General features: G+C 50.4%; 1 protein-coding gene across 1 annotated transcript; it reads left to right on the top strand.

Moving 5' to 3' along the window:
• Positions 1 to 834: 834 nt before the first annotated feature.
• On the top strand, positions 835 to 23,528 carry CFAP70 (cilia and flagella associated protein 70; the record flags this gene model as incomplete). The annotated part of the gene is made up of 28 exons (XM_082064690.1): positions 835 to 966; positions 2,867 to 3,053; positions 3,385 to 3,477; positions 3,697 to 3,776; positions 4,835 to 5,011; positions 5,417 to 5,599; positions 6,042 to 6,133; positions 7,192 to 7,291; positions 8,251 to 8,385; positions 9,856 to 10,008; positions 10,246 to 10,326; positions 10,817 to 10,908; positions 13,218 to 13,278; positions 14,325 to 14,516; positions 15,158 to 15,289; positions 15,920 to 16,045; positions 16,599 to 16,732; positions 16,815 to 16,930; positions 17,090 to 17,281; positions 18,246 to 18,353; positions 18,503 to 18,574; positions 19,088 to 19,176; positions 19,853 to 20,005; positions 20,696 to 20,857; positions 21,275 to 21,364; positions 22,334 to 22,435; positions 22,979 to 23,026; positions 23,408 to 23,528. The coding sequence occupies 28 exons, from the start codon at positions 835 to 837 to the stop codon at positions 23,486 to 23,488; spliced, it is 3,363 nt and encodes a 1,120-aa protein (XP_081920816.1). The 3' UTR covers positions 23,489 to 23,528.
• Positions 23,529 to 23,577: the final 49 nt, after the last annotated feature.

The following is a 23,577-nucleotide window of genomic DNA, read 5'->3' as shown; positions in this document are numbered from 1 at the left end:
GGTGAGATCTCGCGAGGCTTCGGACCCTCGCGGGAGCAGCCGCGTTGCCGTGGTTACGTGACGCGAGCCCTCCTCCGAGGCAGGTGAGGCCGATGTTCGCGCCCCGCCGCCGGCCGGACCCGCCTCTCGCCGCCCCGGCGGCCTCCTGTGCCCGGTGCGGTGAGGGGTGAGGGGCTGCAGGGCGCACCCCGGGACGTGGGGGCCCCCGGGCCCGCAGGTGGCGGCAGGAGGCTGTGCTGAGAAGGCTGCCAGCCTTGGGGCAAACACCGGTACCCTGCGCCTTGGCTGGGGCAGCTGGAGCTGGTGGAGTGTGAGGCCTTGGGAGCACTGGGGTTCCAGCCGTGTCCCCAGAGGGATTTCACACCTGCAGGGGTGGAGGCACCACAGACCAAGCTGTGGTGTGGGATGGAGCCAGGTCCCCTGGGTGTGTGGGAGCCACTGGGAACGGGCTGATGGCCACAGGCCTTGGGCACCACAGGGTCCTGCTTGAGTTAGAGAAGAAGTGAAATAGAGCTCAGGGCTGTGCCCTGGCTGGGGAGAGCCCTTCTGGGAGCAGCCAGTCTCACCGAACCCTTCCTGTGCATGCGGAGGAGCTGAGAGCTGCAGCTGGGTTACATTTACAGAGCTGGATAATTTTTGCATTACATTTCTCCCTGTCCTCCCTCTGCTCCTCGTGAGAGATTTGTCACTGGCAAAGCCTGTGCTTTTAATGGTGTTTTGACAGCAAAGCCCTGAATAATGCTAGCAACCACGGCTGCTGTGTCCTGCAGATGTTTCTGGGAGAGAAATAGAGCAGTTTCATGTTTCTTTCCCGATTCTTTTTCCTGCAGAGCAATGGAGGTCCCTGTGGGGCTGCCTTCCAGAAAGGACTCCTCTGCCTTAAGCGCAGCTGCAGCTCTTCCCAGCGAGTCACAACCAACACCACCAAAACCAGTACAGGTCACAGTACTGGAGGCGCAGAACCTGGTAAAGTTCTTCTGAAAATATTTCTAGCGGTTTAATAAACGAGGCCAGGGCAAATCTGTGTGCTGTGATCCCATTCAAGACTAGGCATGAGGTGATAAGGCTATAGGAAGGAGCGGTGAGAAGCGATGCCACTCCGTGGCTTCCTCCCCACCTACTGAGGGCTTGTTTGCCCAGAGCAAAGACTTGTGATCCAGGTAGATTGGGGAATGCACCTCCTCCGCAGCACAGTCCAGAGGTGCTGCACTGAAATGCACCTCTCTGCCTAGCAGTATGTAAATGACAGCTTTTTTAAGCAAAACACAGTACAAATATATATCAGTGAGATAAATGCCTCTAAAAAGATCCGACCTTGGATATAAACCCAGATTTCCCAGCTACATCAGTTTAAATCATGTTGAAGCCAACAGGGTGGCTCTAGTTCTAAAAAGGCAGTGGCTCCAGTGCAGTTACAGGGCAAGACTATGTGCTGGTTCTGATCAAAACGTGACTGCTGTGATTTCCATGTGCTGCGTGACCCAGCTGTCCTTAAAGGCTTCTAGAGGAACTGGCATTTAGGAGGGAATGCAGAGAAACCCAGCTACTGCTGCAAGCAGAAAAATGCAAATCCCTGCTTCTGCTCCAGCAGCAGACAAAAAAAGCAAACCAAAAATACCTGCCTGTTTTTTTTAGGTTTTTAGTTGTAGTATTTGAGTACCTCTCACACCAATAGATTCAGCAAACAGCATCTTAAGTGAGAAGTAGAGGGTAAGAGGAGGCAAAACTATGCTGAAAATAATAGATCAGTGGAGTGTTTGCATCCGGCATATTGCTTTATAGCTCTGATTGCTCCATCTTAGAAAAAGCAATGGCAAAAACGAGAGAGGGTTGCATAAGTGCAATAATAAGAACAACAATATGAACAACAAAAAAATCTAACTATAAGAGGTGTGGAATCTGCTTGACTAGAGGTGATGTAGAGAAGGATGAGAGAGGAGTCTAGGATAATTAATGGTACAGAGAAAGGTTAGTTGGATTCTTCTGTTTAGCCGATCATAAAATATGTGCTCAAGGAGACAGTCAGAAGGACCGAAAATGAAAACAAAGTAAATAAATCTCTTTTCTTACAAGAGCCATATAGAACTAATCACCCCAGTGACACGGTGAGCGGAGGCTGAGGGAGAGGCCCATGGAGATGAGGCATCTCTGTGGTTCAGGACGAAAGAAAAGCCAGGTTTGGATACAATGGTACTCATGTTAAGGGCGGCAGCTACTCCTCCCTGGCTGGGGAAGTGAACCGTGTTCCTCCTGCGGGGAGGCTCTTCGGTCCCTGCCTGTCTCAGCACTTCTCGTACTGCTGCCTGGCCAGAGCTGCCCAGACATGTGGTCCCTGCTGCCATGTGCCGTGCTGTCACCATCCCTCTTCACCTGTGTTTAAGCCCCTCTGTGGAGATATTTTAAAATTCAAACCTCCCCATCTCTGTTTAAAGCAAGTGGTTTGAAGTTGTTGCTGGAGCCCTTCTTTGATTTCAGGGCATTCTCCAACCACACAATGTCCTGTGAGCTCAGGAGCTGCCTTCTTAGGAGACAACAAAAGTCTCAAGCTTCCTGGAAGCACAAAAATATCAATGGGATATTTTTGGATTTGCTTGAGATGTGCCTTTCATTGCCTTTCCTGGGGTGAAACCTCGACCTCTCTGTCCCCTCCCACCCTTGCAGCAGCAGCTTTTGATAATCCCTGGGGCATCATAGCTTGGTGGAGCAGGAAATTTCCCTCCTAAAGACAGCAAAGGGTGAGGCCTCAGGATGGCCAAGCTCTGCAGCTGATAACACCCAGCAGTATACTCTGAACTGAACTGCCTGCCAGAGGCAACTCTGGTCATGGGCAGAGCCAGCTGCTTAATGTGCTCCTGTGTTTCAACAGAAAAGTATCAAAAGCGATGTGTCAGTGACTTTGGTGCGTGTGGAGTACAATGGAGCAGTGTTGGGAGACTCCTGCCAGACTCAGGTCTTCCCAGATGGGACAGCAAACTATAATTTCACGACCAGCTTTGAGTGCAGCCCCAGTGGGCCCAACTCCTTGGACGGCATTGTGCAAAAACTTGTGCTCTGTAAGTATTTGATGCTGAATCTTCCTCCATGGAGGTGGGTGCTGTCAGCTGCTCCTCTCTGCCTGCCTGCCGCAGGAGTCACTCGTTCAAGAATAGCACTTCAGCAGCAGCGCTGGAGGGGGGGTCTCAGCACTTCTGTTCCCACCTCTGCCAGCTGGAAGAGTCCCCTTTCATGTTGGACTGTGCTCCTTGGCTTCACTTTTCTTGTTAGCTTTGAGGAGATGAAGAATAAGCATGTGCCAGAGCTGACACAGACCCTTTGCAGCCCCTAAACTGTGGGTCTGAAGCTGTCTGAGAAGCTCTGCCAGCTCCTCTCTCTTTATCTTTCTAGTGACAGTGATAGAAGTGCAAAAGGAGAAGAAACAGAAGGAGAAGACTGTGCCACTTGGCCAAGCTGTGGTGGACCTTCTACCTCTGCTGCAAGGTAGAACATCATTGACTTTCACAGGCTCTTTTTAGTCTTTGCTTATGGACCCCTGACTCTAACATACCTTCTTTTGACAAAAAGCACTTCATGACATCTATAGAAAGCTGGGTCAGTGGGAAGAGGAGTTGACATCCGTAGCTCAGCATTAGGACTTAGTACATGATTTCTCTGCAGATGGTCTCACTTTATGCTGTTCTCATTCCTGTTTCTTCCCAGGACAGTGTTCATTTAAGGTCTTGGCTCCTTTGTATGCAGTGCCTGCCTCTCCGTTAGAGAGTGTTCAGCTGGAGGCCAAGGTATGTGGAATTTGGAACTGTTCCTTCGCTCATTCAGCTCTCTGCTGCTTTTTAATGGGAAGGCGAGCATGACTCAGCTGCCGAGCTCATCACGGATATGTTATGGCCCTATATGTTACAAGCTTGGAGGCCTTTCCTACTCCCATTGACGTCTGTCCCTTGTTGCCTATGATAGGTGAGGTCGTGCTAGGAAATGTTAATGTGTGCAGCTACAAAATTGCTCTGGAAAAAGTATTCAAGATGGAAAGCATAGTGCTGAAAAAACAGAAAAAAGGCAAAGGCAGGATTACCTGCCCCACTTTATTAGTCTTCATTTCTGTGGATAAAGTGTCTCAGAGTCCATTATTGTACATGCTCTGACTGCCTTTCCTGTAAAGTCCTTATTCATTCAGCCGCTTGAAAAGTACCCAGTGAATAAAGCAGGGAATGAAGTATGAGACTGGGAAGATGTGTCTCATTTTGCTCCCAAGCCTGCCTGCAGTTAGCACGGGGGGTGAATTGGAGGGGCAGATGTTGCATTCATTTTTCTGCATTTAAGAGCTGGTACATAGTAAGCAAAGCAGAGGGACACCCATTAGGGAGGATAGTTAATAAATGCTGACCAGCTGGTTTTTTGTTGGCCACCATCCACCCAGGGTTGGGACAGGTGATTAAAGACTGCTCACAGCACGTGGAGATAGGGCAAAGCGTGGCCTGAGCTTTGGCATGCTCTGAATCACCAGGGGAAAATCATTATTTTCCATTACTGATATTCTTTCTCTGTGGCTCATTTTAGGAGACCCTGACTCTTATCCTTGCCTCATTTTATGAGACCCTTGGGGCATATGCCATACCTCAAGCAGGCTCCAATTTAAACAAAAAAAAAAATCCCAATTCAGACAAGTTGATAATGAAATTCCTCTCTGGAATTGGTCTGTTGGTCTGTTTTCTTTTACATCTGAGGTGAGGAATAAGATAACATTATACATTCTGGCCTTAGGTTTTTGCTTGCTTCTCCCTCAAGAGCAGGAGAGTTATAATTGTCTAGCTACTGGTTCTACTTTATCCTTGTCTCACAGGGTGGCCTTGAAGTGACAGTGTGCACCGAAGAGTCTCTGCTTTCTGCAACGCAGCTTTCAGATGGGAACCTCCTGAGCGTCACGCTGGAGGCTGCTTATTCTGTCCCTGAAGCATTTGCTGCTGCTGGACCCCTACAGAACTTCATGGCTTGCTTGCAAGTGCCAGCAGCCGGGGAGGTGCGGATTGCTCCAGGCACAGTCAGAGGGGCTTTAAATGCTACAGAGCGGGTTGTTCTTCCACACTACGCACTGTGGGACAAGTGTTTATTCCTGTGGGGTGTACAGCTCCTGGGCTTGTGCAACAGCAGTGTTCAGTGCGAGTGCTCAGGACCTCTGTGGCGTGATGTGTTTCTTTAACACAAACAAAGGTCTGCCTGGTAAGATTTGGATTGAAACTGGCAGGATTTTTTTCCACATGGCTATTTATTTTTTCTCTGTTCTTTGGATGCGAGTGGTGGAGTGTTTTTTCCAAGCCAGATCCCTTTGCTGCTGCTTTGCTTTGTTAGACCCAGCTCGGAGCAACTGACACTTGCTCCTGCTCATACTGGAAATACAAATCCTTTCATTCTCATGTCTCTCTAGAAAGAATCCCCCTTGCTCTTCATGAATGGCATCTTGAAGCCTGCTGGTGAAAAAGAGCCGTTGCCCCGACCCAAAAAATGGCCCCTTGCTAATATCATGGCCCCTGGTGCTCTGAGCATACCCAACTCCTTCATCATTGGTGGTCCCTATGAGGATGAGGATGGAGAGCTCAACAAAAGAGAGGTGAGGAAGGACTGGCAGTGTCATGGCTGGAAGAGAACCAGCAGGTCTCACTGAAGGGTCTGAGAAAGACTTGCAGATACTTGTTATGGGAGGAAAGCAGGTGGTTGGTTCTCTGTGCAGTGTCCAGACACAGGGATGGTTCCCCTGGGACGGCAGGCATGCTAGCTCACAGCAGGAGAGTTCTTCAGGCTGCGTGTGGTGGGTCTGGTCCCCTGAGCTGCAGGGCTGGGATTGGTGTCATCTCCTTGTAAGCTGGGCTCTTCATGCTAACAGGCCCTGCTGTCCACAGGGAGGGCTGCTAACTCACTCTGCTAGGATGGCCTGGGTATGGTGACTTGGACACCTCTGTTTGATTAATTCTCTCTCCCAGGGAATGTTTTTGGGGATGACACAGGCTGTGGAGATTGCCTTCCTTGTTCTGACTGTGTGCTGTTTCTCACAGGACATGGAATTCAGGATCCAAGCAGAGAGCACGAAGAGAGTCGTATGGGATGTGGAAAGACGCTGTTATCTGGATCCCGCTGCAGTGGTCACGTAAGGGGTCCCTTCCAGCACAGAGCAGTGGGGAGAAACTACCCCAGAATGCATGCAGCTGAGTGACCTAAGGCAGGGAGCAGCAACATGCAGGTGTTCTCAGATCTCCTATGTGGTCAAACTCTGGCTCTGCCTCACCTCCCATGGCTGCTGTGGCTGTCTGTTGGCCAAAGGTGTTCACAGGAGCAAGGGAGCAGCTAACTGCCTTTAATTGCTGGCGGCAGCTTAGTTCTGCTCTGGTAGGAGAAGGTGAATTGGCTGTAGTTGCTGTCTCCAGGCCGTAAATTCTCTCTCACGCTGCTGGCAACTGGAGCTGGTGATTGTTCCCTTTGTGGTCTGAAGGAAGGGGCAGCAGACATGGAGTAGAGTGTGGGCCACACAACTTTCCCCTGAGCTGCTAATTAAGTTTTGCTGAATGCCCAATACATCAAAATCCTTACACTCCATGTGGGCACTCTTCATTTGCTTTTTTATTGGATAAAAATTACCTTTAGCAGCTCCAAATAATGCTCAAGATCAGGATAAGTACCCCATTTTTCTTTGAATCCTGCTATGTTCTTGGCCTCAGCTGCATCATGGCTGTGAATTTCACAGCCAAATTGCCACTTGTGTGGAAATACTCCCTTCTATCTGGTTTGACTTTTAATTTTTTTTCCCCTGCAATTTCATCAACCTGCCTGCTGGTTTCAGAGTTCCCAGGCACATTGAATGGGAGCTCAGGGTCCACTTGCTCTGTGCAGTTCAGGTTTTATACCAAAGTTAATAATGTTCCTTCTTATTTCTTTCATTTCTGAAGTAACCAGGGGAGGGAGAAAACTTAGTGTGCCATGCTCACAATTGTTTTATAGTTGTTTGTGCCGTAAGTGCACACAGCAGTAGATGGAAAAGGAAATCCTGCCCTAAAAGCACAAGTGTTCCTGTGGCGCAAGGGTGCTTGCTGTATCTCTTGGGGGTGGGCAGGAGCAAAGCCGAGAGGGGATGCTCTGGCGCAGAAAGGAGGGTGGTGTGGCTCTCCAGCTTGGTTTCTGCATTTTCTCAGTGCCCTCCTTTGTGTTCAGCCTGCAGAAGCGCATTGCAGAGTGCCGGTACTGGCCCGTGGAGGTCTGCAGGGTGTCTGTGGGCTCACCCAGCAAAGGGAAAACTAGCAAAGCTGACAAGGTAAAAGTGGGGAGGGATATGTTGTTCTAGCTTGTGGAGCAGCATTGCTTTATTGAGCACTTTCCTTTCAATGCCTTTGTAATAGCAAAACCAGCCTTGAACCAGCCAAAGCAAGTCAGAGACCTAGAGGCTTTGTGAAGGGATTAATCAGCCTTGCAGAGCTGTTAAATAGACAAAGGATAACATTTTTCCTTATAGCATGCAGAACTCTTGCTGATGGTCTGTGGTAGCTTGGTGGAAAGTGATCAAGGAGGTGATGCTTTTTGAGAATTAAGGTAATTTACTGAGCTTATCTTCAGTCAATGGCTTTTTGGAGCATCTCGAATAAATTCATACCTTCTTTCTCGGGGTGTAAATAAGTTACACTTTTGTACACTAACCAGGATAGTTTAACAAAGAAACAGCCCCTTAGCTAATGGTTCTCTTCCTGGCAACTGATCGTGTGTGAGCTCCTAATCTGTTCCAGGGCAAAGTCAGATAAACTGGTATAAACCCCTTTTAGCACTCACTGGTGCCAGGATTTTGCAGATCTGACAAAGATGTTTCTCCCTTGCCCTGCGCAGCCTGCTGCTAGCCCAGCCTCCCAGCCCTCCTTAGCTACCTGATTTCTGCCAAAACCGAGGTGCACAGCTCTGCTGGGCTCACCTGACTTTCTAACCACATGGCTGATAATTTTGCAGCTGTATCTCACAAAGGCCATCCTGAGGAATGTCACAGTGTGGGCATTAGAGAGGAAAGCTGCCCTGCAGGGGTTGGGATAAAATTGATATTCTACACATAGAATGGCTCCAGCACATTCGTCCAGGTTGTCTCGGCTGTGTGCCAGTGACAAAGAGCCACGGGCTCAGCAGGTGCACCCATTTGTTGCATGGCCTCTTCTTAATGGGATCGGTGACCTTATTTCTCTAAAGAGAATAACAGTCCATTCCACATCTCAGTCCCTCGCTCTGTGTTTCCAGGGAGATGAGGACAAGCAGATTTCCTTCCATGGCGTGGCATATGTCAACATGGTGCCTTTGCTGTGCCCTGGTGTGAAGCAGATCCGAGGTGCCTTTCGTGTCTTTGCCTACCACAGCAGCGAGGTGTTTGAGAAGGTGAGAGCAGATCAGACAGCCAAGCTCTGCTCCACCTCTGCAGCTGTGTTTGCACAGAGCGGGGCTGGGAGCCGGCAGCATGGGCAGCGTGGTAACTCAGAGTCTGGTTCTGAAACTTCACTGCCCTTCTGGTGATGGAGAAAAATGAGACAAGCTTCTAGATACAGACTTCTCAGAAGCAAAGGATTTCTGGGCATGTGTGAGCAGGTTTGGGGGCTGAGAGAGGCTCTGAATCTCACCCCACACCCTTATATGCCAGCAGCTGAGCAGGGATAGCTGTAAGAATGCTCCTCTCTGTCCAGTCTGGAACATGGGCAAATGAACTGCATTTCTGGGAAGAGCAAACAGTGGCTCTAAAAGGATAGCGTTACCCCAGGCAACAACCAAAAAAGCTGTCACTGGAGCTCTTTCAGCCGTAGCTCACGGAGATTTATTTGAGTTTCTCCCATCTCTGTTACTAAGAGTGACAGTTACATCTCCATTTTCCCACAGCACTCCTGGAACAGACCTGAGCTTGTTTCAGGAGGGCAGATGCACAGCCACTTTTTTCTGCCCGCTGTTCCCCATGGTGCTCCTGCCCAGACCGCAGGAGCTGGGGGAGCCCCAGCCCTTGTCCCTGCTCTGGCTGGCTGCTGCAGCGCAGGGCTGGGCACACAGCTGTTTGCTGGTCTCTGCTTCAGTGCCATGAGTAATGGCCTCTTGGCTGCACAGTACTTCTTATCCTGTAGCATTTATCTGTTGCAAGTGAAGTGACACATGCTCTCTCTGTCACTCTCATTCTGTGTTTTTGCGGATGCTTTGGGCTGCTCCTGGTGTGGCTGATCTCAGTACAGCTGCTCCACCCTCTCCCCAGATCCTCTCAGTTCTTGTTAGCCCAGCTCTGAGGACAAGGACAGCTGGGAGGGAACAGCCTGTCCAGGTGGTCAAGCAGTTTGTAAACAGACAATCTGAAAAACTTATTCTTTGCAATTCACTGACGTGTGCCAGGGAAGCTGCTCCACTGCAGAAGGTGAGCCAGAGCTGAAATCACCGCAGGGCAGGCAGGGGCACCCAAAAAATTGCAGAGCAGACTAGGCGAGGGTACCCAGGTTCATCGAACAGCCTACATCATCAGGCAAGTCCACAGCCATGAGGCAGGTCCAGGATCAAGCCAGCAATTCAGATCAGTGGGTCTGGATCAGGGCAGCACAGGGCTGGCTCCAGCTTATCTGCCACACAGCTCAGGCAAGAATAAAGGGCCAGCACCTCAGTGAAAATGCAGCTCTCAGAAGAAAACCCCACTGAGGTGTTCTCAGGCAGCTCTTTTCACTGCAATCTAACCTGAGGCTCCTGGGAGGTGAGGATGAGGTTGCACAGCTTCTTAATACGTTTAGGACCCTGACAATGTGTGTTGTGATGTGAAAGGTTAAGGCAGAGGGGTGGGGAAGCCTAGTTTGTCCCTTGATTCCTTCTCTTCCCTCTTTGTTTCAGACCAAAAGTCAGCACAGTGTTTTCCGGGATCTCAGGAAGCTCAGTCTGAGTAAGGAAGGGTTGTGGACCCCAGGAATCGGTTCTCCCCTTTCCAGAGCTGTTCACAGCAAGATTCAGAAGGAAGACAAAATCACCAAAGATCCCACCAGAAGGGTAAGGCCTAGAAAGGCAAATTGCAACATGGTTGCTCCATTTCTACATCAGAGGTAGCTGGGGCATGTGGAAACCAAGGACTGATGCTGTTTTGCCTCAGCCAACCGAGAGATACTCATGATCTTGAAACTTTAGTACATGCTACCTGAACAGATGTACAACTCGCATCCTGCATTTGCGAAGGTGTGAGGTTTATTGAATCTGAAACAAAAGACATGTTTTCTTTTTCTTCAATAGATGTCCAACCTGCCCAAAATCCCATTGCCAGATGCCATTGCAGAAACTGAAAACATCACATCTCTCAGCCTTGATGGACAGGTAATTATGTATCTCCAAAGAGAAGAAAAGATAGCCAGACCATCTCTGCACTGGTGTCTCACACCTTTCACGCAAATACATTCTTCAGGAGTGAGTTGGACAAGGGATGTTTTATGTAGATGCTGTCCTGGAGTTCTTCCAGTGACATCCAGCTGAAGGGCAGTCTAGCATGGGGCTAGAAGGTCTCTGTAAATAATGAGCTGTTTATTTAAAATGATTCCTTCGTATTTTGGCTTCTTGCTCGAAACATCTAGAATGCATATTTATTCTGCAAGCAGACTGATTATTTGCGCTTTCTCCTTTTTTCTAGACTGGTTTCTTGAGCTGAATTTTGCTGCTGTAAATTATTTTGAGGGCAGGTTATAAAACAAGCTGTATGTCTGCAGTTTGAAGATTTGCTGAAGATCTGTAGCTATATGCTCAGCCTTTTATCATGCCAGTAATGGCTCTAGACAGCATGACATTGAGAGAACAATATTTATCTTCACAGCAATACATTGAAGCAGAAACGTTCCTGGTGATGGAGATAAAGCTGGACAAGGCCTTGGTACCAAAGCGATCACGAGAGGAGCTCACCAGCCGGTGTGTAGAGATGTGCTGTAACTCTGGGGCTGACAGCTCCTTTCTGCAGGACAGAAACGGGGCTGTACAGCAAGGCACCCCCTTGGAGTGCTCTGTAAGGACCAGCCGAGGGCCTGAAACAAAGCCCACGGGAATCAGGGGGAGGATTTGGCCAGACTGTTTAAGAGGTGGCATCTGGTGTGTTGGGAAAACACTTGTGTTCATCCAAACTGGCATCTCCCTGACATTCCTCTTGAAAAAGAGAGACACAAGAACAGCACAACAGTGTCTGTGTTCCCATCCGGGATTTGTTTCCCATTAATCCTTGTGGACTTGCCTCTTGCATGTGATGTTCAGCTGCTTGGTCAGGACTGGCCACCAGCGTGGCCTGCCCTGGGTAGCACGGCTGTAACTTCATAGCATTCTGTCTTTTTTTTCCTTTTTGGAAGTATTCTCACAATCTTCTACCCATTCCTTGGCTCTTCCATTAGTTTTCATGTTGTTCCACTATGGAGCTGCTCTCTCATCTCTGCTGCTTCAAGTCTTCTGCTGTCTGTTTGATTTCAGGCAGTTTCTTCCTGAGCAGTTGTAGCCCTGCTGCATTACAGTCTAGGAAAGGCCTAGAATGTATAATTTATTTAATAAAAAAAAGAAAATGTAGTATAAAGTATAACAAGTGCAGGCAGTACATCTCTCAAACAGAAATAAAAGCAGCAGCCATTCTTTGAAGGGAAAATATGTGTGTCTTCTGTGCTGCCTGCTGTCTTCTAGGAAGAACAGGCAGAGGAAGGGGAACACCCCTTAGAACAGACCTTCTGGCCCTTTTGATACCACTCTACCGCAACTTGTGTGAACTCAGTGTAGCTCCTCCTTGTTCACCTGCCATGTGCAGCTTCAATGGTCAGGCTGAAAAATCAGCCCTCCTGACTCATGGGGAGGGCTCTGTTTTGGGGAGCAGCTGATGTCTCATACATGTCTGCTGGCAGATGAGATCAACAGTGAGGTCCTTTTTCAGGAAGGATGTTTAAATATACATCTTTGTAGCAAACCATAGCTCTCTTTCTTGGGCTCCATCCAAAATCCTCCGTCAGCCCCCACTTGGCCATCTTCACTCACTTTCTGCTGGTGGTTTTTGGTTTTCCTTTTCTCACCTGAAAGTGAAGCAGATTGGTTTCCATGTGTACCACTTGCAGAGGTAACACGTCCGTGTGGGTGCTGAGGCTGGGTGAGGGTGTGGGCTGCATGGCCCACATGTTCAGGCCTTTTGGCTTCCCAAGGAGTGGTGATGGGTCCCTGCAGAGCCAGGGGACCACTCAGGGCCATGGCACTAGACCCCGCAGCAGAGAGTGCGGGAGGCGTTTGTGTGGGAGAAGCAGCCAGGGCTCAAGACCTGGAGAAGGCCAGGGGCCCTGTAAGCTGGCAGAACAGTTACAGGAGTGGTTTCTGTTTGGTGGGGATTAAGCAATTTGCTTTGCTTGTTGTAGGAGCCAACACAGGGATGTGACACCTTTGGTTGCTGGGCTGGAGTGTGTTCTAAGGACCAACAGTGTTTTCGTACAAGCAAGCAGGGAATCCTGATAAAAATCCCAGTGGATGGAGGCTGGTTTGACACCAAGGATTTTAATAAAATCTTAGTAAAAATTATTATAATCCCAAGGGCTTTTGATCCATATTTGAAAGTTCATTGTAACCCCAGCAGTGGTAGGAACAGGGTTGGTATGGTGTCTCAGGGTCAATGCACAGCCAAGGGACGAGGAGCCACAGCCGCACTGTGAGAGGTCAGGAACTGATAGGTCGGGTGGCCCAGGGTTTACAGTAATAAAATTCTTCAGAGCTTTCCTCAGGTTGGCTCCTTTCTTACAGCTGTTCTGGCAGACTCAGAGGGTTGTGAGTTAAAGGAATAACAGCTTGATAAGATCTCCTTCTGTAGGAGAGTGTTTTTGATTGCTAGCAATAACAAATGCTAACCCTACTTGCTGGTTGAGCTTCTAGGGTAGTTTTTGTGTGATGGGTCAGTCAAGCCTAGTGAAAATAACAACTAAATCAATCTTATCTAATCCCTATGGAGTGTAATCATCAGCAGGGAGTGAGGCAGGAGCTGGTTTCCTCGAGATGCTATGATGAGCTATAAGCAGTGAATGTAGGTGCCTGGTCTTCACAGTTCATTCTTGGTCCGAGACTTTGGTTTCCCCCCAGCCGGGGTCCCTGTGAGGTGTCTCAGGGATACAGTGACAGGCTGGAGCCCTCACACGACAGGCTGCCTGCGCCCCAAACAAGCCAACATTGCTGGCAGGCTGTCTGGCTGATCTCTGCTGTCCTCCCATTGACAGGGTCAGCCAGATGATTCCTCCTCGCCCTCCACTGCCTGCTCGGACTGAAGGAGCCAAGAAGGTACATGCAAGAGCCTGTGGCCTTGCCACTATTCTGCTACCTCACCCTGCCCTCATCCCTCTTATACAGGAGAATCTTCATTCTCAGTCTGAGCCCCACAGCAACAGGTAGATGAGGTTTGCAGAGGAAATACACAGAAAACTTGTGGATGTGTTATGTTTATAGCAGTATGCCTTGGGAAGTCATCCCTGGGCTGCATTGCTCATGTTTGCAGCCCATACGAAGGGGAGAGCCAGAGCAAAGGCAGGGAAGGCAGCAGTGTGGGGGTGTTTGGAAGGAAACGAGGTGCAAGAGAAAGAGACTCCTAGAACCTTATGTTTACCCTGGGCAGTCCCAAGAGCTTCTTGTCTCAGACTAGCCCACGTGCTTCATCAGACCCAGACAAACATGAATCAGCCCCGACCACTCGCAGGTCACTCAGATTTTTTTTAAAGAACTTTTGTGTGTGTGACATCCTCAGAAAATGCCCATCTTCTGTGGGTACAGAGCAGCCGTTGAAGGAGAATGTCCTCGGATGGCCCCTGGCTGATGGGAAATTCAAAGCAACAGTGGAGGAAGAAGCAGCATTTCAATAACTGACCCCAGTGCTGCTGCAGAATTGATTTGTGCTGGACTGTCTGGAGTACACAGAATGATACATTTTGATTATCACATCTCATAGAAGCTTCTGCCACTGAGATTATGGAGATTACAGGCTCTGCTGAAGAGGGCTGGCCCATGGGTTTAAAAGGCTCCCAGCAGATGAGATATATTTTACTTATAGCAAATTATACTGCTATAGAAGAGATGACAATGACTGAAATACTGTGTTCTGATTGAAAAATATAGCAGGAGCAGTATCTAATTACGAAGGAGCTCTTTTGTATTTACATGTAGATGTTTTTGCAGCCTTCAGGCGTGGACAAGAAAGGATGCATGACAGATTAATTGAGACTTGAGTCAGGGGGAGTTTATGGGAGGCGTGGGCTCTGGCAAATAAAATACATTTCAAGGTTGATGACATAAGTGACTTGTGAAGTTTGATTATTTATTTATTTATTTCCTAGGCTGTGGAATATTATCACAATAATGTCACAAGCATTGCCGTGGCCATCCTAAGTGAATACCATGAGCTCTTTGGGAAGCAGCTGCCTGACCGGGGAGCGATAGACCCCCAAACCCTGCAGGAACAGAAGCGTCAGCTCAACTTAGAGCTCAATAGGTCTGGGAAATATTTCGCTTTTAAGGAACAGCTAAAGGTAAAGAGTCTGTTTGTGCTTTTCGCTTCCTTACTTGTTTTGTCCTGGCAGTTTCTCAGTGAGGAATTGCTGCTCCATGGTGGTAACTTAGGATGATGTGTTGCTCCAGAATCCCTTCCTGCCACACGGCGCTGTTGCAGCGGGCACAGGGGGACAAGTTTTCCCTCTAACAGAGCAAGCACCAAGCTGCTTTGGTCACACACCAGGAGAACTGCTCCTGTCAGTGGAGGCAGACTCCAAAGCTGGCCATGTCCATTTGCCCTGTGCTCATAGCCCGAGGAAGGCAAAGCTGACTGCTCTTGTACACCCACAGTCCTCCCTGGCAGAAAAAGTGGGTTCCCCTCTCTCAGCTGGTTGGCCTTGGCCACAGTGTGCCCAGAGACCCCCTCTCTGTGCTGAGAAGACGAGCCTTCCTGCATGTTGTCCCTAAAGGGACGCTGGTGCATCAGGGAGAGCCAGGGCTGGGAGAGGAGAAAGGAATTCAACCCTGCTTGCTTTTTTTTTACTTTCACCATTGCTGGGCTGGATTTCTTCCTCAGAAATAAGTTGGAGCTTCAGGCAAAATCAGTGTGTTCTGGCTCTGTACAATTACAGAGCTGGTGTGGGGGCCTGCCTTGTCCAACAGCTGCATGTCTCCACAGTATGCTGTAGTGAAGATTGTGAGGGAGAAATACCTGAAAACCACAGCGTTTGAGACCCAGGAGCAATTACAGGCATTTCTCAGTCAGCTCTACGTGTACCTCGTGGACCAGATGCATGTTGCCCTGAACCAGGTAGGGAGAAACCTGAGTAAATTGGGACACGACTTCACTGTGGATCCAGGGCTCGACACTGCATCTGGTGAAGGCAGAGAGACTTTGGTCTTCAAGGCAAAAGCAGGCTCATGCTTTCATTTGCTGCAGTTATCACATGTGGGCCGTGAGCCACAATTTGGGGCAGGTTCTGGTGCATCTGTATCCCACTGCTACAAAATACTGATAGTGGGATATGTGCAAGATGTCACTAGTAAAAGTTGCTGTAGCTGGTTCGTGGTGAGGGAGGCTGGGTCTGTGCCATCTGCCACCCACCCGGGCAGAGCACTAACCTTCCCGCATGAGCCAGGGTCACCAGTAAGTGACACCACAGAAGTTTGACATGGTCTTGATCTAGGGGATGCTTTTACTTGTCACAACTGCAAATAACTGATATTGCTCTGTCCTGGTGTGGCAGAGGTACCTGGGAATGACAGGGATGAGTCTCATCACAAAGAGGAGATGGGACAGCTCACCTTTCCAACCCACCCAGCCCCAGCCGTACCAGGCTCTACTCATCACAGTGCCAGACTGGGGACTGCTGCTGTACTGGGTTCACAGGAACTGTTCCTGCCCTCCCCAGGGCTAACACTCTGTCTCGCTCCTTACCAGCTACTCTTTGAGGAAGCTGCTCCTCCTGCCCCTCCTCCCCGCCTGACCGAGGATCAGCTTTGGCTCTTTGCTCGTGAAGCTGAAGTCAACAAGGACTACAAGCTGGCAGCTCTCTACCACCAGCAGGTAAAGGAGCGCCTGTTCTTTCCTGCCCGTTTCCCGTGTGTCTGGGCTGGCAGCCAGCTCGCCATCACGGTGGTGTGGGGCACACAGTGCTGACAGCCCAGCCAGCCATGCCTGTCGGGTGGGGAGGAAGGAGATGAATGTGACCAGGATACTCAGGCTGAACGTGTGAGGGATTTTCTAGGGAGATGCTGCTCTCTGGAGGATGTGATACAGAGCCTGGCCAGGTCACTGAGTACTTCAGCCTTGAGGCCAGGCGAAATGGGATGAGCTGGTCCAAAAAGCATGCTGGGTCAGCACTGGGGACACTGGGCCCTCTAGGAGGAGGTCAGCTGAAGCTGGAGGACATGTGTTAGGTGAAGGAGGATTAGAGGGAATCCAGCACGATCCCAGTTAAGGAAAACCCTAGCATGTGAGAGACAAGGACTTGATTGTTGCTAAACTAGGCTGGGGTGGTCAGAGGAAAGCCGTGCTCTTTCCAGAGTTGTCTCCCCACTCCACTGTGTGTGCTGAGCGTGATTGCAGCCGTCCTCCAGTCATGATCTCTTTTATCTAGAGAGTAGCTCAGGACCAGCGCAACATCCAGTACCGGCTGGACTATGGGATTTTCTGCCTCCTGCTCGAGGAAAGAATGAAAGCCCAGGAGTGCTTCAGGGAGGCTCTTTCTCTGGATCCCCACCACGTCCAAAGGTGCTGTGTGCTCCTAGTTGGGGGTGTCCCCCACACCACTGCCTGGGGCCTGCAAGGCTCATCTGTCCCACCCTGTCCCCAGCTTGCTGCTCTGTGGGATTGTGGCAGTCATGCTGCAGCACTGTGAGGAGGCAGAGATTTTCTTTGAGGATGCCTGCTGCTTGGAGCCATCCAATGTTGTAGCCTGGACCCTTTCAGGTATAAAAGCAAGTCAGTCTGTGTGCTCAGGGTGTTCCTGTAGTGCTGACCATTGCTTCTGCCCCTGCTCCTCTTCTCCCTGCTTTTATCTCATGGCTAAGGGAAGAATTTTGCTAAGGGTTGAATGTCTGCTCATGCTGCTATTTCTGTATCCCATAGGTTTGTTTTATGAGCTGCAGGATAATAATATTCAGGCAGAAATGGCCTTCCGTGAGGCAAGGAAGCTACTGCAAGCACAGCTTGCCAAGGAGAGGAGCATCCCTGAGGCTGCTGAGGGAGAAGGAGGGGAAAAGCCCATTTCTGCTGCAGATGTGAAGTCTCCCAGCCCAAGTCCAGAAGAGCGCTCACCAGGTAAGGCCCAGCAAAACCAGGAGGTGCTTCAGCACGAGCAATGAGGGGTCTCGGAGCAGTGTGGGAGATGGTGAACAGTGGAAGGAAAGGAGAAATTTCTAAGTATTTCTAAGAGGAGAAATACAAAGAGTAAAGGAAGAAGATGTGGACTGTGAGTTAGAATAGACTGACCACAAACTGCACCAGCAAGAGACAAGAGCAGATAGCGTGCTGCTTTAAATGATAAAGCTTTCTGAAAGCAGCATAGCTGGTGCCTCGTCTTACCTGCAGCATAGCAGAGGGATAAGTATTTGCATTTATTTTTCCGTCCCAGCCCAGCAGTGCTGATACACCAATGTGTGGGCAGTGGCCAGGGCAGCTGGAGGAAGCCAGTGTGCTTTTTGAGGCTTTGGGAGGGCAGAGCTTCCCCTGTGACTGTCCCACATTGGGGTCATCCAGGTTTAGCTTTCATGAAAGCTGTTGCTGTGACCTCCCTATACAGCCTGGACAGCACTGCCTCACCAATTTAAAGGGCAAAACAGATGCCTGGTGGTGACCCTGGACCGAAGGCTTCCTTTGAAGCCTCGCTGAGTCTGGCCTCACCCTGAGCCAAGACTTTCTGTCCTGAGTCACAAATATTTGGCCAGGCTGTGGGGAAATGTCATCTGACTTTATTTTTAACATTATCACCAAAGTGGCTCAGGCAGGCAGCCTCATATCATATGTTTTTTTGCTCCTTCTGATTATGAGGAAAGGGATATTGCCTCATTTATACCCATTTCTAGCTTCACATGGTAATCTTTTACTCAAAATCCCAGACCCAGTTATTGCTTCCTGCAAAATAAAATTCCTTCCCAGTTCTGAAAATCTGACAGATCTTTTACATTTTTTCTTCTCCCCATTTCTGTGGAATTATGCTCCAAACTGGGCAGTTTATGGCAAACTCTTTGTTTGCACCTAATGGTTGTTGTGGGTTTCATTCCAGAGGGGATTCCAAATGGCTCAGCTGACAAACTGCCAGAGACAGCGGAGCATGACCAGGACTGCACAGCACCCAAGGAAGAGGCTACGGCACCAGAGGCAGCCCCAAAAGGTCAGGGGATGGGGCTTGGTGTGGAAAGGAGAGCCCAGTGCTGGGAGATGGCCTTGTGCCATCAGTGGGGAGGGGAATAACTTGGGAGCACTGAGCTTTGGCCATCCTCATGCCAGGGCAAGACACAAAGGCTTGTTCTCTGTTCCTAGCCAAGGAATCTCCAACAGAGCAGGTTCATCCCAGGTTGCAGAGCAGCACTTCTCAGGATGGACAGCCAGCAGGTGAATGGAGCTCTCTCCCTACATGTCATTGCACCCAGTGGCCTTCATGAGCTGCTCAGATGTCTCTCTCCTGAGATCCCAGCTCTTAAACTGTCCCTGTGGATCTCCTCTGGCCGTGTGCTGTGTGATCTCCACAGCTCCGCTCTCCAGTGGGTGCCAAAGAGATGGCAGTGCTGGGTGCTTCAGGCCCAGTGGGTTGGTTTGGGGAAGCAGGGGCACCACTGTAGCTAACTCTGACAAACTTCAGTCATAAATTCCCACCTTTTCTTCCTCTGAGTTTTGGCTGGAAAATTAGTGGGTCAAGAGTATAGTTTCTTTTCGCATCTCTTACAAAAACCTAAACCCTTCAGAAAGAAATGCTGAGTTAATCTCTGCTTCAGCCTCCCCTGCCACCTCCTGGCTTTTACACCATGTTGCTGGGATTTCTCTGTCCCCACCAGGGTCTCAGCCCCTGCTCTTGCTTCAGGAAAAAAAAGCCCATTTTGGGACTGATGGAGACACATTTTCTTGCAGCACCATCCCCTGGTTCAGGACTTAGCCAGCCTCCCTGCACAATCTTCATGAAGACAGTGGAATTCCTGATGAAAGTCAACGCTGTCCAGGTCAGCTCAGTGAGGAGTGGAGGAGGTGGTTTGCTTTCCTTCCCTGGGTGATTACCAAAGAGCTGGTGGCAAGCTCCAGCAAAGCCCCTTCTTGGGCTGAGAGCACAAGCTGTGGCTACCTCCACTGCCATGCACAAGAGGGAGCAAAACCACCATTGCCCAGAAATGTGAAACTGTGGTCAGGCAGAGTATTTAGGTCCAAATGCTGTTTGGGGACACAGTCATCTCAGGTACGCAGATTCTCGGGGTGCTTGCTGCAGAGCGAACAGCTGAGTCAGAAATGGTGCAGATGTGTTCTGCTCTGTATGTTTGGAGGTGAGATCCATTATTGTGATGCTTCTAAGGTGCCAGTACTCCTTGTTTCAGATACTTGTGTATGTCAGATCAATTTTTGTGTCACCTGTGGAATGTCCCTGTCACACACACTCATCTCTGTGGGATCTCCCTGATTGCCATATTGTGCTGCCTGCCTTAATTTTACACAGCAGAAAGAGCTGCTTAAAGCAAAAGAGAACTAGAAGCAATGGAGCTAAATATTCAAAGGAGGGGGAAAAATATCTCATTCCCTGTTCATAGAAGTCACCTAGGTGTGAGTCAGTCCTCCTGCCATGTCCTTCTGGGGGTGTCTGTGTTTTGCCTGCTCTCCTAGCCGTGCTGGTGTGCTGTTCCTCCACAGTTTGTTCACAGAGCGCTTGCCCACGAGCTGCTGAACCTCCAGGGAGGTCCGTCCTGTGCTTACTACCTGGCGCTGGCCCAGACTTACTTGCTGAAGGAAGATTTCTCCAAATGTGAAGAATGTCTCTGTGAGGCCATTAACATCAACTACCTGGTAATTCTCTGTGTGTTCCAGGGGTGCAGCACAGTGTCCTGAAGCAGGACAGTGGCCTACCCATGTTCTTGCTGCTGTGAACTTAAAGCCCAGGCTTCATTTGCACTTGAGCAATTCTAATGCTAATCTGCAGCAATTTCTGCAGGGGAAGACAATCACAGCTGATGAACCCCATCAGGCGGCGGCTGCAGCACTGCCCTCCTCATTACCCTGCTTATTACTTGCCTTCTGTCATCTCCTGCACTGACAGGCGGCATTTCTGAGCGAGGACTCTCTCTGCAGCATCTTCCTTTCTTTTCCTTTTGATTATCTTTCCTTCTGTTGGTGAGTCAGGCTCGGTTTCATGAGAAAGAAGGTTGCTATTAAGCAGAGAGGGAAGGTGGCTTTGGGAAGGCAGACAGGGCTGTGAAGCTGACATCTCCGCATGCCCTTTGCATACTCACTGTGTACTGGGGAGACTTGCATGAGCCAGGACACCATGCATGGAAAGGCTGGAGGGGGCTCCCAGTGCTGGTGTTACGCAGGCAGCTTGCTGACTTGATTTTAACTCTGTACATAAAATCTGTCCTGCTATAATTAAACATCAGTGAGTTCTTCCTTTCTGCTTGTGACAGGGCTCCCTGCCCCTGTCCCATGTCTCTGTCTCATGCGTCTCCCAGCCACATCTCACTCCTGGCTTTCTGTGTGCAGAATCCAAATGTCTGGGCTCAGAAAGGGCACCTGTGCTACCTGAAAGGGAACTTTCATGAGGCAAAGGAGTGCTATGAGCGAGCCATCGGTTTTGTGGAGGATGCTGCAGATATGCACTTCATCTACCGGCGCCTGGGCTCCATTTACCTGGAAAAGAAAGAGGTGAGGAGCAAGCAGGAGCAGAGGAAGGGAATTTTACCTGAAGTAGTAGATTTCAGAACCCAGGTACAAGATGCCATTATTTGTAGTTATAGCAAAGATCTCACAAGATAGCAAAACCTTGGAGTGCAGACCTGCCCTGTTCCTTTGTGCCAAGCTCAGCTGCATGGTCTCAGGGTGCTGCTGAGCTGTTCTCATCCTCCCAGCAATGGAGGGGACTCCTACATTACTGTATTAGCACCTGCCAGCACAGAGCCACTGCATCGGGGAGGCTTTCAGCACCCCCAGCGGCGGCAGGGACAGTGGGTGTCTGAGCCCCCCTGGAGATGGGGTGTTTGGCAAACTGCTGAGGAGTGGGGGGCTGTCTGTGAAGTGATGTGTTTGATGCAGAGAGAAACACCATCATCTCTCTCTTGGCAGTATGGCCAAGCAAAGCAGACCTACCTGCTCGCCTGCAAGAACTCTGCGTCCTGTCTCACCTGGCTGGGGGTGGGAATCGCCTGCTACAGGGTAAGTGCAATTACCTTTAGGTCATCTGCGCTTTAATTGGCTCTGTGGCACGGGATGATCCCCTTTAATAAAGTAAAGCTTGGCTGCCTGTGAAAGCAATGCTCCTGGCTGAGCTGCCATCAGTGTCCCAGCGTGGCACCCTGGGCTGCTTGTATGGGAGATGTCAGGGGACAGTCACTCCCAGCAGCTGCTTGGGGAGCAGCAATCCTTCCACCTCATCCCACTGCCCGCACCTCCTTCCCCAGGATGTCATGGCAAGCCCCTAATCTGGGCCTGGGCTTTGCTCCGGGTGCCTGCCTGCACATGACCTGCATGTCACCACAAAGGAACGGAGCAGAATGTCAGCAGAGAGGAATCTTGGTGCTTTTCCTGCCCAAAGGAATCCGGCACCTCTGAAGGGCTGCCAAGGACACCCAGCCACCAGCAGCGTGGTATCTCCCCAAGGAACCTTGTGAGGTTCCTCAAAGGGAGTTTGGCTGAGGGAAGCAAACAGAGAAGGAACTCGAACTTCTCTGTTTCCCCCTTTGGCCAAATGTACATGTCTGGGGAGGCTGTGGGCTCCAGCTGTGGAGGTGAGCCTGGGAGCTGCCTGCAGCCCACTGGGCACCTCGGGAACAGGGATCAGGACCAGTTTTCTGGTGGAGTTGGACCACTTGGTTCCCAGAGGTGGAGGTGAAGGTGTTTGTTTGTGCTGCTTTCCTTACAGCTGGGGGCTGATTTGTAAAGACAGTGTGTGCTCCACAGGGGTCAGGCGTCAGCTGTGGGAAGCTTGTCCTCCGTACAGGAGAGCTGGCTGCTGGCACTGAGAATCACTGGTTGTCTCTGCCCTAAATCCTTTCCCTGCAGCCCTGTCAGGGACAACCTGCTAGATGCTTTTTCTTCAGCTGTTAGAGCAGATGCCTGTTTGGTTCTGAAGCCTTTTGGCCTGCTGTTTGCCTTTTGTCCACATCTTTCCTTCTCTCTCTCAAGCTGGAAGAGATGGTGGAGGCAGAGGATGCTCTCTCAGAAGCCAATGCCCTAAATAACACCAACGCTGAAGTGTGGGGATATCTTGCCCTCATCTGCCTGCGGGTGAGTGCCCAGCCAGCCAGCAGCTCCCACCACCAGCCTGACAGAGCACGTTCTGTCGGCATCTGTTCATGAGTCTGAAGAACGTGTTGTAAATCTTAGTGGTAAAAATAGTTTGGGGACTGTGCCCAGATGGCAAAAGCAGCGCCCTTCCTCGCTGCTTGTCATTGCCTGACGCACATATTCTCCCAGGGAATGTCCTTCATGCTGAGCTTTCTTACAGTATCTTACTTTCCCAAGTAATAACCGATAAGACAAGAGGAAATGGCATCAGGCTGGGCCATGGGAAGTTTAGATTGGATAGCAGGAAAAATGTCTTCATGGAAGGGGTTGTCAGGCATTGGAACAGGCTGCCCTGGGCAGTGGTGGAGCCACCGTCCCTGGAGGTGTTTAAAAGACATGGTTTAGTGACAGCATAAGGTTAATGGTTGGACTTGATGGTCTTGAGGGTCTATTCCTACCAAAATGACTCTGTGATTCTAGTGTTATTTCACCGAGCACACTGTGGTTGTGTCCTCAGCAGCTGCTCTCGTGCCGTTTCTGCAGGGAGGCCGGGAGCGGGAGGCCGAGCAGTGCTACAAGTACAGCGTCAAGGTCTGTGTCCCCGTGGGGCTGGGGCAGGCAGGGCGGGCATGAAACCTGGAGTGCTCCCACAGCACAAAGCACTTGCCCTTTTAGCCTGCAAAGTGTAATTTGAGGATGTGACACAAAAGATTATAGAACCATAGAATAGTTTGGGCTGGAAGGGACCTTCAAAGTGCATCCTCTCCAAACCCGTGCCGTAAGCAGGGGCATCTTCACCCAGATCAGGGTGGGAAGACGGGACACACGCAGCCGTGGCTGGGACAAGCTGCCCGTGCTGAGCCCGTGCTGCCGGTACCGGCAGAGCGAGGGAACGGCCGTTGCCTGGGGAGCCCCGGGGGGTCGGTGGGTCGCAGCCGCGGGCCCCGCCTGACAGCCCCCTCGCTCCCGCAGCTGGGCCTGAGGAACGACGCGTTGCTGCAGGAGATCCGCGCCGCCCAGCAGCGACTCGGCTTCGGCGACCCGGCCCTCTGAGCCCCGCGGAGGCCGCTCCGCCGCTCCTGGCCCCTCCGCCCCCCTCTCGGCGCCCCGTCCCAAATAAAGTCCCCGAGCTCTCGCTTCCG

This window comes from Streptopelia decaocto, assembly GCF_964273445.1.
Source record: "Streptopelia decaocto genome assembly, chromosome: 13".
Classification (NCBI taxonomy): domain Eukaryota; kingdom Metazoa; phylum Chordata; class Aves; order Columbiformes; family Columbidae; genus Streptopelia; species Streptopelia decaocto.
The sequence above is the reverse complement of the archived record's forward strand: the minus strand, read 5'-3'. Positions and strand labels throughout refer to the sequence as shown.